At 36.2% G+C, this 18677-nt stretch overlaps 1 protein-coding gene across 1 annotated transcript in view; it reads right to left on the bottom strand.

Moving 5' to 3' along the window:
• The window catches only part of LOC308501865 (inositol 1,4,5-triphosphate receptor associated 2-like), a gene marked incomplete at both ends in the record, with an annotated part of 42944 nt that overhangs the window by 2090 nt on the left and 22177 nt on the right, over positions 1 to 18677 (bottom strand). The window contains 8 exons of the mRNA XM_081058955.1: positions 5137 to 5296; positions 5722 to 5836; positions 12109 to 12170; positions 14486 to 14587; positions 15343 to 15477; positions 17188 to 17287; positions 18100 to 18164; positions 18269 to 18328. Coding sequence (XP_080915081.1) covers positions 5137 to 5296; positions 5722 to 5836; positions 12109 to 12170; positions 14486 to 14587; positions 15343 to 15477; positions 17188 to 17287; positions 18100 to 18164; positions 18269 to 18328 — 799 coding nt within the window. The remainder of the gene's footprint in view (positions 1 to 5136; positions 5297 to 5721; positions 5837 to 12108; positions 12171 to 14485; positions 14588 to 15342; positions 15478 to 17187; positions 17288 to 18099; positions 18165 to 18268; positions 18329 to 18677) is intronic.

The raw sequence follows: 18677 nt of genomic DNA, 5'->3' as shown, positions 1-18677 counted from the left end.
GTTAGCTACCAATAATGGTTGACTTTTACGAATTATGGGCTTTTATAAAACAATATATGTGGTACCTATTATTTTATAAAATTGTGCATTAGAAAATACCAGGTTTCATCGAAAACCACAGACTAGGAGAAGATAATTCACAATACATATATCTGTCAAAGGACTTGTATACAAAACACGTTAAGGAATTCTGTAACACAATAACAAATATCCTATTTGAAAACGAGCAAAAGATTTAGATAGTTCAAAAAGAAGAGATAGCCAATAAGCACACCAAATGAAAAGCACAATGAGATACTCAGAAAAGTGGTAAAAATGTCAATCTTATGATTGATGCTACCACAGTAGCGAGGAACTCCCAGACATTGCGGAGTGTGAAATGCTACAAACGCTATGGAAAACTGCGTGGCAGTTTTTTAAAAATTTAGAGTTACGAGTACACTATGACCTCACAACTCTGCTCCTTGATATTTATCCTAGGTTAAATAAAAACATATGTCCACACAAAGATCTGTACTTGGATGTTCATGGCAGCTTTCTCCATAACAACCCTAAACCGTGTATAATTTAGATGTCCAATAGGAGAACGGATAATCAAATGGTGGAATGTTCATCGAAATAAATACAATTCATCCACGGAGCAGGCATACCACTGATGAATACAACATAAGATAAATACTATGCTGAGGGACAGAAGACACACACAAAGTACATACTGTATAACTCAATTCTAGAATAGGTTAAACTAACCCACCGGTTGCTCTTGTGATGGTAGAGGTGGGGGAGGGGGAGTGACTCGGAAGGGACACCGGGAAACTTTCTGGCATTATAAAATTTCTGTGTTTCAATGTTCATTTGTCCAACTGGTGGAACAGTACCCTTAAGATTGAACTTTTATGGTAGGTTAACTATTCATCAATAAAAAACAAATTTAAAAGCCATAGCAAGAACAAAAATAACAGGGTTTATGAGATACGTACAGTTAGAGAGCACTCAGAATCTATAGGCAACACTGTAACTAGATGTAGTGCGGGGCGTCTGGCGGGGTCTCTGCTCCCGCTCCCCACATAAGAACGCAGGACACGGTAAGGCCAAAAAGGAACACCCACGGAGCCATAGATAGGGGAGTCAAACCAATATATTCTTGCTGGCGGCTGGGCTGGTGACACAGGAAGCAGGATCTACATAATCTGCCTAACAGCAGTCCGCGCTTGTCAGCCACCATCTTCTTGCTAGCCCCCATTTTCTGCTAATGTAGCCACAGCAATTATATTAGTGGCCAATGGCTTACGGGTTACAGCTGACAGCCAACTAGCCACAGCTGATGGCCATCTGATCACAGTTAATGGCCATTTACTACCCGAGCCAGCACCTTTCTATGTGAGGCCGAGAGCCTGGAAACTGCTTTTTGGGGCCCTGTCCCCACACTAGAGCACTAACAAACATAATCATTTAATTATTAGTACCTAGGAAGACAACTTGGACCATCAAGACATGCATGTTAAAATGGCTAAAGGCTGCCTCACAGGATACTAGAAATGCACAAAACCAAGAGTGAAATGCTGGTGACACTTGAAATGGCAGTGTTGGTGGGACGCTAAGAGAATGCAGGTGGAAGTGGAGCTGAGGCTGGGGGTGGGGGTGGGGGTGGTCTGCTAAAGTGAATGCAGGAGGGAGCATAATAGGCCACAGCGAGAGCCCTGCAAGGCTGGGGTGGCTCTTCTCTAGGGAGCAAGGCCCAGGTGCAGACACTTGTTTTTAATTTTCTTAAAATACAACTGAAAGGGCTCCTGCTGCCTATCAGCAGCCAAGCTGGGGGCTTTTTCTTTTCCTGTTGAAGGTTCTAGTTCTATTCCTTCCAATAAGGGCCTAGTCCTAGGAAAATCATGAATGGAATGATTAATATAGCATCCATATTAACTAACATGTCATTACTTATTTCCCAATCATGAATGAGGTAATTCATGTGATAGAAACATGCTCTAGCAGAAGAGACTGTACCAAATATGACAAAGCACTAGCTACTGTTTTGTATTTGTTATGTTATTTATCAATTAACAACTACTGCATTTTCTGGAAGAGGATACTGAGACTCAGAGAGTTACAGTGATTTGCCCAACTCTATCCAGTTTCTGTCTTGTAGATTTAGAATCAGAATATAGGTTTGTTTAACTTCAAATCCCACATTCATTCTTAATCATTACACTATACTGCCTCCTAGATTATTTCATCCATACTTGCATCTTTCATTTGGAAAAATTTAGGCCCCTATCCCATCAGAGCTGTCAAACAAGCTGTATTTGACTTTGGCTTTCTTCTTGATTCTCTCCCCAACACCCATCTTAAAAGTGTCTCAATCACCTGAACCCCCCTCCCTTGTCTCATTTCCCTCTTGTGTATTGACTGCTCAGGACATGTGGCTCTCACCTTGCATCCATCTCAAAGCTGTAGGGCTGTTATCTGTCCTATACCTCATGCCCTCCATGCTAAGAATAGCAACCTAGAAGAGTTTCCAGTGAGATCATCTAGGTGAAACCCTTCTCTAAACTATCAAGATCATATGCAACCACCGTGTTCAAATAAAGAGTTATGTATACAGAAGCTTCTCAGGCTCTCTCCCCAGTGAAATATTTATGGTTTCTAAAGATAATTCCCTCCTTGTCTATTAAATGAGTGACTCAATGATGATTTGTCAGATGATGGGGGGGGGAAGGTGGGGAAAAGATGAAGAGTAAAGGGGTTATAGTTTAGATGAGATCAATTAGTCTACGTTTTGTGTACATTAGATTCACCCTAATATTTTGAACACATCCTAGATCTAAGAAGTTTTTTTATTTCCTTTTTAAAGCAAACATCCATTTATACATCCAGTGTCACTGTTATTAACAAAAGACTTGTTAGATATGTATGAAGTTTAAGAAGCAAAAGAAAGAAAATATGTAAGTTACCATTCAAGAAATTTAGCATCTCTGATGGCACATATCATGGAGGCAAACATGAACGCTAATTACCTCACAAATGAGTCCAGTCCTGGTGGCAATGGAAAACTTCAACAATAGTATTTATTCAGTATTAAGTTCAGGATTTCTAATCAAATGTCATAAACAAGTTCCTAGTTCCAGCTTGTGAACACTGTGATCGAAATAAACATTTGAACAAAACTACTACATCCCCACACAACTTGCTAGTGAACCTTTCTTAGATGTAGCAGAAATTGCCTTAAATGCTTAATGAATTTATTAAGCTAACCAGATAGTTTTAGAAGAACTAAGTGGATTTAAATATTTTTATTTTCTGACTCAGAATTCAAATGTCTGACTCAGAACTCAAACAGCATGTGGTGGCAGTGGTCGTGGTGGAATGTGCAAGGATGTTTGTGTGATAACTGTCATACCTCAGTGACATTTGTTCATAGGCTAAATGGAAAATCTTCTGTGTAGAACATTTCAAAAATGTGTGCAACTAAATTTTCCTCTTCCTTCAATGATTGATTTTTAAGGGAATTGTTAGAAAGATATTCATAAGCAAATGGTCTTAAGAGCAAAATCTTCTTTAGACAGCAGAAGATAAAAACAAGTATAGGAATTCATAAAGCCAAGCAGGTTATGAGAAACTCAGGACAGAAAGGAGGCATCCACCTACTTTATCCAGCCAGAAAAAAAGCACATGCACTCAACCCAGAGGAGGTGGGTTGAATACGTTAATACTTTTAATTACATTTGGAAGAATTATCCCCTGAGGATAACCTGGGAAGACAATAGCAAGTTCATAATATCAAGAATGTACATTTTGGGATAAGTTATAAAAGTTGACTCTTCAAAGACGGTACTATAATGAAATCATGGGTTTTTGGGAGAGGAGATAAATTCTTAGTTTTATAAATTATAGGGCTATAATATTATTTATCAAAAGAAAAATATAAATGACCAGAAGACACAGTGTCTAGGCACAGTGTCTAAAGCAAACACATCATAAACCAAATTTTGTTATTATTCATGTCTAAATATGAATACTTCTAATCATAAGGGAACTTTCTCTAAGGTCCTCTGAACAATAATAAAATAACATATAGATTATGTAACTTAAAGCATACCTCACATTGTGTGACAGAGTGAAGGAAAACAAACTGATACTTAGATTTATTGAAAGCTAGCATGTTCTACAAGGCTTAAAATAATAATGAAATGCTGAATAACCACTACTGGTTTAGAACTAGCCAGTTCCTTTAAACTCTTAAACAGCTTTCTCAGATAACAGTAGAAACAGTACACTAAATCCAAAACAAACACATGTCTGATAAGTTCCATCTCTAGCTTACCTTAAGCTTATATTTAGCTTGTTTATTACCCAAACCAATAGCTTTCTATGAAAACAACATTTACACAGCTAGAGCAAGAAGTAGGCTGAACAAAAGCAGTTGTCTGATAAATGGTCAAATAAATAAGCTTTTTTTTTTTTTTAACAAACTATGTTTCTAATATAAAATAAGCTTATGAATAATCTGATATCTATAATTTGACAATTGTCTTCTCACCTTACTGCTTAGTAAACATTTATCCACTTTTAGGTAATACAGGAAAACAAAAAAAAATCAAATTTTTAAAGCAAAATATACATATACGTAAAGAACACATTAACATTTAAAAAGAATTTTCACACATATTTAATATGTTGATACACATTAAATTCGTAAGTATTTTACCCAACCCTAAAATTACTACTTAAAATAAAATAGAGAGGCAGGGCCTTTTCCACCATATGATGGGTACAACTACCTAATAAAATCAGGGTAGACTATGTAAACAACTGACAGGTTCAAATATCCCATGCAAACAAGATTTTTTTTCCTTGTTTACTTTTACAAATATTGAGAAGTTTTTTTTTTAATTTTTAAAGAAATAACAGTCAGACAATGCAGCTTGTAACGAACAACCAAAAGGAAAGCTAATGGTTAAATTCATCTACCTAGCCACTAGGCAAACCTCTCTGAAAGTCCACAATACTGCTTTCTGGAACCATTTCATTGTCATAAATGCAGTAATAACACAGCAGCCGTAAGCTATAAAAATGGCTGGAGTCCTTTGGCCCCACCTCAGAGTAGACTGAAATGGGACATAACAAATATTTGCTACTCACTTTTCAGTTTTCTTGTCTTCTGCTCCAGTGTCTGGCAAGTGTTCACTAACTCAGTATTTATAGTCTGGAGACTCGGTTGTTCCAAAATTGCTTCCTCTAATTTATGCAGCAAAGACTTAGCTTTTTCACTGGCAGAGTGGGCTGTGCCATCTTGATCAATCTAAAGACATACAATTAATGCTGTATTTTAGTATTGTGGCCGGGAAAGAAAGCAATTGAGCGCTCACTTTTATGCACAGGAAACTGAAAATGTGCTTTTCTTCTCAGGGAAGTGATAAGCCTCTGCTGAACTTCTGCAATTCTCTGTTTGCATGGGCTTTGTATGCCTGAGCTATTTCTACAGCCGTAAGAGTCCTGATATGTCAAGTTGCCTCCTTCTGCAAAGTTGCCTCTTTCATCAGCAGGCTGTTGACACCGCCTCTTTTACAACTCCCCCTTTACTTCCTCCGCTTACTGCTAGTCTCTAGGGACTGAACTTCACAGTTCCTCTTTGGTTGTTTTGTTCCTTCTCCATTTTTACTTCATGGTTTTAAGGACATCTGAGGAGACTTCCCCTGAATATAACATAGTCAAAAGCTGCCCTACCTGCTTCCCTGCAGCCTCCAGCCGTTGGCTGGCTTCTTGGACCTTCTTCCCGAGGATGACTTCCTGGTTGACAGCATCCTCTTGCAGTTGTTTAATGGCTTCTAGTTGTTTCTGCCTGGAGTTTAAAAAAAAAGTCCAAACCACAAGCTGTCAGTGACATTTCAACTAAGAGTCACCCCTGGGAAGTTGTGACAAATTCAAACTTCATACACTTCCTCGGAGATCAGAGGAAAAAGTGAAAGTGTTTACACACATGTAAATGCTTCACAAATATAGAATTTTAATTAATCATATTGATCACATAGCCTGATACCCTCACTTTACAGATAAACACATTTAGTTTCCTATTTTATACTGGAATATTCAGTCCCCTATAAGCTACATTCATAGTACTTTGCATTTGTTGCTGATTTTTTAGAGAATGGTGCTACAATGAGGTCACTGTGACAGGTGCAATATTTACACATCACAGCTAGCGTTTACAGAAAAACAAAGAAAGAAAAGTGAGAGAGGAAAAAAAGCAAGAAAAGAAAAAAAATAAGAGCTTCATTTCATGACCTTAGCTTTTCTCCTTAAGAGTTGTCAATCATGATATAAATAGGTGACATGAGTACAGGAAGAGCTACTCCCAAGCATAGATGAAAGTTAACTGTTAGTATTTCCACTGCAGTCTTCTCTTTTCTGAAGACATTTCCCTCCCTTTCTGCCTCACCCCAAATCTCTTAGTGTTGTTATGTTACCTGTCTTATAGATCTGACCTTAGTCCCCCAAATATGTAAAAATGCATACACTCTCTGTTAGTCAATGAGGTTATTGAAACTATGCTACTACGTAACAATGTATCAGTGACAATCTCAAAACAACGTGACCTGAAAAAGGACCTTAGCTCAAAGGTATGATAAACTTTGGGGGTTTCAAAGCACTGAGGAAGACATTATCCAGTTTAGGCTTCTTGAGTGCTTCCCAAATGTTAATACATAGACTCTCGTAGTCCACTGTCGTAAACCCAGCTCTGATTACAAAAATGACCAAATGAGAGACCAGAAGAGTCTCATAGAATGCTTTACCGCTATGGTAAAGCAGTACACAAAACCCTAAACAAAAATAAAACTACCTAAACACACATTCTACTGAGTATTGTTCAATAGCTTATTGTCAGATTTTTTTTTAATTGTGGTAAGAACATTTAACATGAATTCTACCCTCTGAACACATTTTTTTAAGTGCACAATACAGAGCTGTTAACTATCGGGATAATATTATACAGCAGATCTCTAGAACTTATTCATCTTGTATAACTGAAACTTATAACTGTTGAATTGTGAATCCCCATTTCTTCCTCCCCTACCTCCTGGAAACCACCATTCTACTCTCTGCTTCTGAGTGTGATAATTTTTAACACCTCAGTTAAGTGGAACCAGCATTTGTCTTTCTGCAACTGTTTCATTTTACTTAGCACAATGTCCTCAAGATTCATCCATTTATCACAGGTGAAAGGATCTCCATTTTTAAGGCTGAATAATATTTCATTGTCTGTATAGACCACATTTTATTTATTTGTTCAACCACTGATGAGCATTGAGGTTGCGTCCACATCTTGGCCATTCTGAATAATGCTGTGATGAACATGGATGTCCAAATACTTTGAATTCTTTTGGATACGTACTCAAATGTGGTTTTGCTCATATGGTAGTTCAATTTTTATTTTTTTAGGCACCTCCACACTGTTTTCCATAGCATTTGCACCATTTTACATTCCTACCAACAATATACAGGGTTTCAATTGCTCTACATTCTTGCCAACACTTGGTATCTTTTGGGTGTTTTTGTTTGTTTGTTTGTTTGTTTTTAATAACACCTTTCCAGGAGTGATTTATTCATCATTGTGAATGACTCATTGTGGTTTTCATTTGCATTTCCTTCATGATTAGTGATGTTGAGCATCTTTTCATGTATCTGTTGGCCATCGGTGTGTCCTCTTTGGAGAAATGTCTATTCAGGTTCTCTGCCTATTTTTAAACTGAATTATTTGGCTTTGTTTGATTGTTATTGAGTTATAGAAGGTCCTCATATATTCTCAATAGTTACCCTTATCAGATATACAGTTTGCAAATATTTTCTCCCATTCCGTAGGTTACCTTTTCACTCTGTTAATTCCTTGCTGTACCAAAGTTTTTTAGTCTGATATAGAGCCACTTGTCTATTTTTTTATTTTGTTGCCTGTGCTTTTGGTGTCATATCCAAGAAATCATTGCCAAGATCAATGTCAAGCTTTTCCTCCAAGTTTTCTTCTAGGAATTTTCCAGTTTTAGGCCTTATGTTTACATCTTCATTCCATTTTGAGTTGACTTTTGCATGTGATATTTGATAAGAATTTCACTTCATTCTTTTGCAGGTGTATATCCTGTTTCCCCAACATCATTTGCTGAAGAGACTATCATTTCCCATTGTGTAGCCTTGGCACCCTAGTCAGAGATCAGTTGAACACACACACACACACACACACACATATATATATTCTATATATATATATTCAAATATATATATTCAAATACATATATATTCAAATATATATATATATGTATATATATATATATATATATATATATATATATATATATATATATTTCTGAGTGCTCTATTCTATTCTATTTGTCTGTCTTTGGGCTAGTACCATACTGTTTTGATTATATAGCTTTGTGATACATTTTGAAATCAGGAACTGTGATACCTTGAGCTTTGTTCTTCCTCAAGACTGTTTTGGCTATTTGTGTTTTTTTGTGGTTCCTTATGGACATTAGGATTGTTTCTTTTTTTCTATTACTATAAAAATGCCATTAGGATTTTGATAGGGATTGCATTGGATCTGTAAGTTACTTTAGATAGTATGGACATTTTAACAATGATAAGTCTTCCAATCCATGAACATAAGATGTCTTTCCATTTATTTGAATCTTCTTTAATTTCTTTCAGAAATGTTTTATGGTTTTCAGTATACAAGTCTTTATCTACTTAGTTTATTCCTAAGTATTTTATTATTTTGGATGCTCTTTTGAATAGGATTGTTTTCTCAGTTTCCTTTTCAGATACTTCATTGTTAGTGTATAGAAATGTAACTGATTTTCATACGTTGATTTTGTGTGATGCAATTTTGCTGAATTTATTAGTTTTAACAGCTTTTTGTGGATTCTTTAGGCTTTTCTATAAATAAAATCATGTCATCTGCAAACAGAGATGACTTTACTTCTTCCTTTCCAATGTGGATGCCTTTTATTTCCTTTTTTCTTGACCAATTGCTCTAGTTAGGACTTCCAGTACCATGTTGCATAGAAGTGGTGAGAGTAGACTTACTTGCTTTGTTTCTAATCATAGAGGAAAAACTTTCAGCCCTTCACCATTTGGTATGATGTTAGCTGTGGGCTATTCATATATGGCTTTTATTATATCGAGATAGTTTCCTTCTATGTCTAGTTTTTTAAAAAAATATTTTTATGATAAAGGGGGTTGAATCTTGTTAAATGCATTTCTGTATCAAGTTAAATGATCTTTTGATCTTTATCCTTTATTCTGTTAATGTGATGTATCGTATTAATTGATTTGTGTATGCAGAATCATCCTTGCATTCAAAGGATAAGTCTCACGTGGTCATGGTGTATAATCTTTTTAATGTGCTGTTGAAATTGGTTTACTAGTATTTTGTTGAGGGTTTTTGCATCTCTATTCATCAAGAATATTGGTAAGTAGGGTTTTGGGGTTTCTTTTGGTTTTGTTTTTTATAGTGTCTTTGGTTTTGGTGTCTGGATAATGCTGTCCTTAGAAAACAAATTGGTAAGAGGTCCCCTCCTCTTCAATTTTTTGAAAGAGCTTCAAAAGAATTTACACTAATCTTCTTTAAATGTTTGGTAGAATTCACCAGTGAAGACATGTGGTCCTGAATTTTCTTTGTTGGGAGGTATTTGAATACTGCTTCAACCTCCTTACTAGTTATGGTCTGTTCAGATTTTGTTTCTTCCTGATTCAGTCTTAGTAGGTTGTATGTTTCTAGTAATTTATCCATTTCTTGCAGGTTATCCGATTTGTTAGTGTATACTTGTTGATAGTAATCTTTTATGATCCCTCCTCTTCAACCCCTCATGGCATCAATTGTAATTTCTCTTCTTCCATTTCAGATTTTGAGTTTTCTCTTAGACTAGCTAAAGCTTTGTCAATTTTATCTTTTCAAAAAAAACAATCTTAGCTTCATTGATTTTTTTTAATTGTCTTTCTATTCTCTATTTTGTTTATTTCTGCTCTAATCTTTATTATGTCCTTCCTTGTGCTAATTTTGAACTTAGTTTGTTCTTCTTTTTCTAGTTTCTTGAGAAATAATCTAGGCATTCAAGAGTGTCTATTATCTTCTAAAGGAAAACAACAGGACTATAAGGATCAATAGATATTCATACTCAAACTTTTAATCACTTACATGTGTTTGCGACAATATATATATACGACAATAAGTTTTATGTAATTTAGGAATCATAACAGTCTTGGAAATAGCTATTTAAAAATTAGATAGACCCCCCAAAAAATCAGATAGACTACCCCCAAAATCAGATAGACCCACCTATTAAAAATATTTAACAAATGTTAAAGCATTGAAGATTTTTCTTTCAGAAAGATCTTTATTATCATGTTAAGAGGTAAGTATTAGCTTTTGGTGTGTGTTTCTAAGTTCAACATCTCTCTTTGCTAACATGTCCTAATGCTAACTCTTGATTTCTACTCCTGCTAAGTCCAAGTCTCTCCCAGACTTTGACTCTAAATAGCTCCCAGTTACCTAGTTCTCAGACTACAAACCTCTAAGTCAAGGATGACTCCTCTCTTTCTTGCATTGCCACAACTAATTCATTAGCATGTCTGATATGATCCATCCTCGAAATATAGTCTGAACGTAACCATTTCTTACTACCTTTATAACTATCACTCTAGCTTAGGTTACACCCCTTACCTGGACTAGTGCGATTAGCTCTTAGCTTAGGGGTTTTGTGACCATGACCCAGTAAATATTTTATATATCAACCAAATACACACAAACACACACACACACACACACACACACACACACACACATGCAGCTGAAACAAAAATATATGAAATATTATTTACTCTTACTATATGTAATATGCTGATAGCTTATATTTATTTTTTAAAAATTGGTCATAATCCAGTAAGTTGATTTCAAGAACTGTAATTGGTGGTCTGTTATTGAAAAGACTCTTCTCATTAATCTCACTGCTTTCAATCTTACCATCTATAGACAAATTTCTACCCAGCATCCAGAATGATCTTTCAAAATACATGTTATATTTCTGCTCTGCTTATAATCCTATGATGGCTTCCCATCCCCTCAGAATAAAATTCCAGTTCCTAAACATGAATTGCAAGGTTGTGGACCTGACCCCTGCCTATCTTTCTGGCCTCATCTCCTACCACTGTCCCTCACTCACTTCACCCCAGCCATGCTGGCCTCTGGCTGCTGCTCAAACATACCAAGCTCATTACAACTGCAGGGCCTTCTCACTAGTTATTTCCTCTGCCTAGCACACAACCCAGATCATCACATAGCTTCCTATCTCACTTCACTCAGCTATCCACTCAATTAATCACTCCTCAGACAGGCCTTTCCTGGCCATTCTAAAATTAGGTCCTCCCGCCTCTTGTCATTCTAGGTTTTCTTAACCCTGCTTTAATTTTCTTCAAATCACTCACCACTCTCTGGCATTATACCATATAATTATACGTTTTTGGTTCATTACCTATGTCCCTCAATAGATGTTAGTTTCACAGAGGCAGATATTTGTCTTATTTCCTATAATTCTCCAACACCTAGAGGGAAAAAATCCTGGCAAAGAGCTTGCACTTGGATGCTGTATGAATGATGACATGCTTTTTCGCATAGAGCCTTCCAGAGCAGTTTGTGTTTTTTTTTTTCCACTGTCTCTCTATTCCTCAGCATTGCACCAGAAAGGAAGCCTTCTTCTAAGTAAATGGCCCCTGAAAGTTACCTTTAATAAACATTTCCCACCTCATCTAAACATAGAATATTTAGTGGACTCATTCCCACAAGAGTCCACTCATTTTCTTATGCATAGGTAAAACCCATAGCTAAATCATTTGGTGTGTAGCTCTATATGGTTTTGTCTGTTTTAAATTATGTCTAGAAAGCAGGAACTAATGCATCCTTACACTGACAAGTAGTATGTTGCCCATTGCTAGGTTTCCAGAATATTTTTAATGACTATTATGTCAGATTTTAACAAGTAGATAGTGGGGGGTTCTTAGTTGTAGGAACTTAAGTTTTGAAGACAAACATATCTAGGTCTGATCCCAGTTGTTACATAATCCTACTTGGGTAAACTTGGGACGTTACTGAACTTCTCTGTATCTAAACGCGTGTCAAATTCTGAGCACTACATCCAACACAGTAAGTTCTCGACAAATTGCACCTACTGTTAAACTGGGCTTCTGTGTGTCTAGTACGATAAATACAGAAGATTCATGTACTCAGAGATGACTATGGTGTAGGTCTCCCTCCAAATAGTTCTTTGTTGCTAACTAGAAGAATTTCAATGCTCTCTTTTGTGGAGATGGTATCTGTGTAAGGAAGCTGCTACATATCCACTTAACCCACATCTTTACCACTAAGGGGAAGTCTGGGATGCCTGCTTCTTAGGGAAAGCAGAAGATCATTTTTTTGGAAAGTTCCCTCTGGTATTAACCTCTCTCTGGTATCTAATATCCTTATATGCAGGGAGTAAAATAAATTTTCTTCTGGCTATTTTCTTTGAGCAAACTTAGTCTCTACTTTTTTTTCCACTTTATTAAAATTCAATATACACCCATGTTCATTCAAAAAGCATTTCTTAAGGGAATGCTTAGTTTGGTAGTAGCAGCTATATAAATCAAGCTCAACAAAAGATATAATCACTGTCCTTGTTTAGTATGTGATTTACAAAGTGTACAAATTTCAAGAATTTCCCCATAATCATAATTAAGGTGAGCAGGAAGGTAAGATGATAAATCATTTTACATTTAGATTCCTCTATTCCCTATGACTTTTTTTTACTTGAAATTTAATTAACCAGTGCCCACTGCAATGCATTATATACTGAGGTGGAACATGAAGCCTGAAGGGATAGGAGTCAATAGACCCAGCATCAAGTTATTCCATTAATTAATCTGTGGATTTTCCATTAATAACTCTCAGGTCTTGATCAATGCACTTTACAACCTTATGTCTCTATCCTGTGTAAAATTATGAGGTTTTACTAGATGATCTCTAAGACCCATCTCGTTAAAAGAATTCTGTATTCTGTAATTCCCAATTTCTTCTCTAGACAAAATAACTCATTACACTGGTTCCCACAGATTTTAAAGTTCACTATTTGCAATATTGAGTATATAAGTCAATTTCACACTACTCAGATTTCACCGTTCAAAATTGTCAAGACAAATTGTCTTCCCTGAAAAGTGTCATCTGAAATCAATGTATACATAACTTGAAAAAAGTAAATCAAGAGCTGTGGCACAATCACAAATGTGTCATGTTTATAAAGCATGGGTTTCTTATATATAATTGGTCATCACCTGGAAAGATATTCGTTTCTGAAGTAAAAATATTCCAGCCTGAATCTCTTCAAAATCTCTATCAATTTATCAAATGATTCTTTATGGTTTCCCAAGCTGCTCAGCATTAATGTACAAAGATTTAGCTTCTCTTTCATGATATATTTGAATTCCTACAAGGAAAGTCACAAAACAAGCTCCACTATTCCAGTGTTAAATACAAACATATGACAGAGGCAATATAAAATGCTGTGGCCATTTCCCTCTCAATAGTATTCACTGTTATTGGACCCTAAAATTCTAATTGAATAGATACCAATTCTCAATTACCCAAAGACTAAATTATCTGAATTTAACAAATATATATTGGTTATCTATCATGTGCTTAAAATTGAGTTTTGTTTTCTTTTTCTTAAGATAGTGGGTCCTTTACTATTTCATCAATCATCACAATTGCTTTAGAATAGGATGGGACAAGGAAATACAAAAAAAAAAAAATCAGTAGTTGTTGATTAGTATATTCAAAAGCAATTTTTTAAAAAGGTTAGTTTGGCAGTTTTCAGAGTTTACTTCTTGCTTTAGCTTAACTTAGGGGGCTGATAAATGTTAGGAAGTCATCTGGCAGTCAAGAAGTAGAGATAATAAATGATGGATAAATTAAAGAGATTTATTTTTATGTACTTCCTTTCTAACAAAACTGGGAATAGCTACCTAAGAAGTTCTTATTTTCCCAATGTTCTGCTAATTTCCGGGGTAAGGAATCTGTTAGAGTATCAGGAATACGACTCTTTTGTATTATAATCATTCTACTAAAATTAAAGAATTTAAATAGGTCAAGGAAAAATCCAAGCTTAGACTAGTCGGATCTCACAAGGATTCAAATAAAATACATTTTTTCCTTAAATGATTTTATTTATTCTTTGTTTCTCCAGCACATATCACATATCCTCACACTCACTCACTCTTATTTTCTTTCCTCACCCTCACACTCACACATACTTATTCTAACACTCACTTTCACCCACACATGCACATTTATACACAATCCCAATTAGGGAAAGCAGAAGACCAGAATAACATCTTAGACGTAGTACTATATATAATAAGCATTACCTGGGTTTCAAAAATCGAAGGAAAATCACAAATACAGAATACTTACAGTAAGCTTGTTCTCCCACTTTTCTTTCACAGTAATTTCTGGATTAGTTACCCACTGTAGAGAGCTATCAGTGAGGGTTTCAGCTTCGGGAACTTCTTCATGCTGAAAAAGATTTCCACATCACTTACTAAAAATGCAGGTGAAAGACATATGCTACAATTTAAGAAGTAATTTAGTCCAAAGTTTTACTTCATAGGCAATTCAGGAAGACACCAGAGAGTTCCTTCTCAATCTAATGTCACCCGGTGACTTACCTGTATCCCAGGATATTACATGTGTTGAGGCTAACTCTCGTCAGGTGCTCTATACATGCTGAATATACACATAGAATCATTTTCCAGAACAAAACTTACCCATTTTCATTCCCCTTTCAAATAGAAGAAAACAAGCCTGTTCGAGGATTTTTTTCATTTATCAAAACAAATACTACCTACTATATATGCTAGTCACTGTGAAAGGGACTAGAAATACTAACATGAAGATGTTTTCTGCCTTCTCTGACCATCTAGAGTTTCCAGTTAAAAATAAAAATGAAAAAAGAGGTACTAGCCATTAGCTAGAAAGAAAACTATCCAAGAGGTACCACATTTCCAGCCCTTTAATAGTAAAGATGAACCTATAGGAAAACTAGGCTCAAGTAATCCATATCTAACGGTCAACCTGTTAGTCCTAATTGACCCAGAACTAGAAGATCAACTTCAGGAGGTTTGAGAAAAATCTTCTCTTTTCATAGTAGAATTAATTTGAGTCTTAACAACACACCGATATGCTTGTGCTCAGCAAACAGGCAGTAGGTCACTTATCTGCAGGTGTTTCTAGCCAGTGAAACACCACAATAGGTGTGTGTTATACAATACCAGCTTCTGAAGCATAGCTGTGAATTGCAGTCCCTTTTGTTCAAGTTCTCTGAGTAATATTAGCATTTCTTGGTCGATCATCATGTCCACGGATGGCAAGTGGATTAAACTGCACTGCCACTCAGTTTCATCGTTCTGAAACAATTACCAAAATGTCCACAACTCTGTCATTCTAAGGAAAATACTCATTATTTTTATTTTATGAAAATGATGCCTACAGGTCATTGTAATTGTCCCCATCGAATAGTTGTAAATAGTCTTATGGAATCCCCCCTATATCCCCCCAAAAACTGTTTACATTTTCTCTCTAGGATGGCTTCAACTTAACTGATTCATTTTCAAGAAAAATTTATCCTATAGATAACATTTACATGTGGGTGATATAAACTGCTATGGCTCTAATTTTATGAAAATAAGGAAAGATCAAGAAATTCACAGAAAAAAATAAACGATGGGGAGTGGGGTGTTCAATAAATCCCATTGAAGATAGATTGGGTTCTTTCATCTCTCATTCATAGAAGATACTGTCAGATAATGTTTCACAAAGCATATTTCTTATAATTCTCTCAAAGTATCTCTCTCCTGTTATATTTGAGGTGTATGATAACACATTAACTTTCTTTTTGCTGTCTGTTGGGAAAAGGTCAGAAGGCTCTTATTTCCAGATTCCAATTAGAAGGCAAACTTCTTCATCAGTGGAGTAAACCTCAGAGCCAGAACTTTGTCAGCTGTTTAACTCCCGTTTAGAACTATAGAACTTTACAGACTGGCATCTTGACATCATTATTATCTCTGAGGACTGTGGATAAAAACACACTGCCATGGCAGATTTGCCACCACTTCATTCAGTCTGGCAGTTTGGCTTGGTGTTAAAACACAGTCAAATGATGAGTATTTGAAACAGAATGTCAGGAAAGCACAGTGCTCAGCAGAATGGCCAAGGCTGCCTGAGACGGTGTCAGATGAAGGCAGCATATGCTGCTCCCGCATCCTTGGCAGGAGAAATTCAAACAGCATTTGCCCCAAAGACATTCTTCCTCTCCTTTCAAGGTCATATCACAGCTGTCAACAGGAAGACATTCTGACATATCCATTGTCCACAGACATGGAGAGACCATTAAAGTGGTGAAAAGAAAGGAATTTTCTAATAAAGCATTTACTAATGTAACAAGCATAAAACTGGAAAGTATACAGGAGTGAAAATATAGTTTTGGGTGTTCCAACATCTCATCTCCAAGGAGGCCTCTGATTGTTTTCTTTCCTGTTATAAAGAATTGGGTCTACCCAACACACTGAGACTTTTTAAAGGAATAATGCATTTTGCCATTTTAAAATTAAACAAAAACATATAAAAATGCTCATTTCTGTTCAGAATGTAATAACCACTGTCATTCAATTGGATTGCTACAATTACATCCTAAAGCAAAGAAATTTCATGTTGTTTCTGAGCATCTTTATTTTTGTTAGATACATTTCCTTGGGGGATTGGGGAAATACTGAAAATATAGTTCATGAATCTCTACTACTATCTTTAGGATCCCAGGCTAGGGAACATGCAGGTAGTCTGCCCTGAAAAGTATCAAGAATATAACGATTTCTAAAGTCCAGATTAACTGAACACACATTTCCTCAGCCCCATGCTTGACCCTCGCTATAGTTTGCAGCCATAACTGGAAAAGGTCTGTTCTTCCAGGCTCAGAAACATTAGACTTAGATTCTAAAAACTATCAAACAGATTCTCTCAAAATGTCATGAGTACTTTTCAGCAAGCTATGGATCTTCACTTAGTAAATTATCGCATAGTGATTATTTTTTAAAGCTTTGCATTTGATGATAATTACCTACCTCGGCAGACTGAGCAAGAATGAGTTCACAATGTAAAGATTTTTCTCCTTCAGAGATGATACTGTTATGCTCTCCACTAACATTCAACTGGATCCCATTCCTTGAAAAAATAACAGTAGTCCCGTCTGATTAGATGTGCCTCCACCATTGTTTTAAGTCACCAGAATAAGGTTTATCACCACACAATCAGTAAGCACTGTATGCCCAGGATTGTATTAGGTACTTCAGAATACGGAGAGAAATAAGAGAGAATCTCTGCCCACCAGGAACTGCATGGATTAGTGTCTCTAGATGGTGGCAAACATGTAGGCCACTCTCAAATAAAAAAAAATAAATGGAGCCAATCAATAGTTAAAAATCAGAAATTTCACTAAAAGCCCATATATTTTTGGCTTTTCTTTAAAAATCAGAAGATGTGGCCACTTTGTGTCCATATATTCTGGGTCCATTGATGCAGCAATTAGCTGGAGCTAAGCAGAGTCGCCCCCTCTCCCTTCATGGGGTAACGCAATTTTCTCATTTGCCACTCTCATAATGTCAGTATGTGCACTTACCTCATTGACTTTACTCATTTTTCTTATCTGAGAGGATCCTGTAGACTCCTGGACTAGCATACTACACATACAAGTACTCAGAAACAAATGGTTATAAGATGATGTATGTATGTAAGAAGAGATAAGAACAGCATGCCCTGCACGCACTCAAAAGGATTACTTTAATCTCAAGGGAAGAGAAAAGCAAGGGAAAGTCATGAAAAACTTGTGAAGGAGTTCTCTTGGAGAAAATATCACTTACAAAGGTATCGAGGAAAAGAATGTGACCCATGCAAAGAACTGCAAATCACTCAGTAGACCAATAACGCATGGTGGAGGCCCATGAGAGAAGGCCGGTAAGGTGTTGCTCTGTACTCACATGACGAGTTCCTGTTGCAAGTGCTGCAAGTCATGAGCCAATTTGTTTTTATCCTCTCGTAAATCCTGGAATCACGTACAACATTAGGCTGTACATGTGACTCGAGTGGGGAATTCACGTTTACATTTAACAACCCCACCTTGCAAGACGTGAGATTATTATGGTATACCTCTATAATGCTTCCGTATTCTATGATGGTTGACTTAAGTTCTTCTATACTTAAATCCTTCTGAAAAGTAGAAGAGAAAATTAATAGCTAATAAATGTATGAGTCCACCAAATCATATTTATTAGATTATCAATCCGAGCCACAGAAGAACTGTAAATGCCCAGTGGAAGACAGAAAGTTGGTACAATATTCAGTATCTGGGTCAATGTCTACCAGCCATGAATAATTTCTTTGAAACATCGTAACAAAGCGGGGAAGAAAAAGAAGGAAAGTATTGGTCTTCCTTCACTTCCCTATCTTGAAATGGGGAAATTTATTAACTTAGGCTGTGTCTCTTAAAGCCACCATAATCAGCACCTCTGTAGCCAGCCTTTGTTACCAGGTAGGTTATGATCACAGGATACAAGGA

This window comes from Rhinolophus hipposideros (genome assembly GCF_964194185.1).
Source record: "Rhinolophus hipposideros genome assembly, chromosome: 9".
NCBI classification, from domain to species: Eukaryota; Metazoa; Chordata; class Mammalia; order Chiroptera; family Rhinolophidae; genus Rhinolophus; species Rhinolophus hipposideros.
This window is presented reverse-complemented; position numbering and strand designations above follow the sequence as displayed.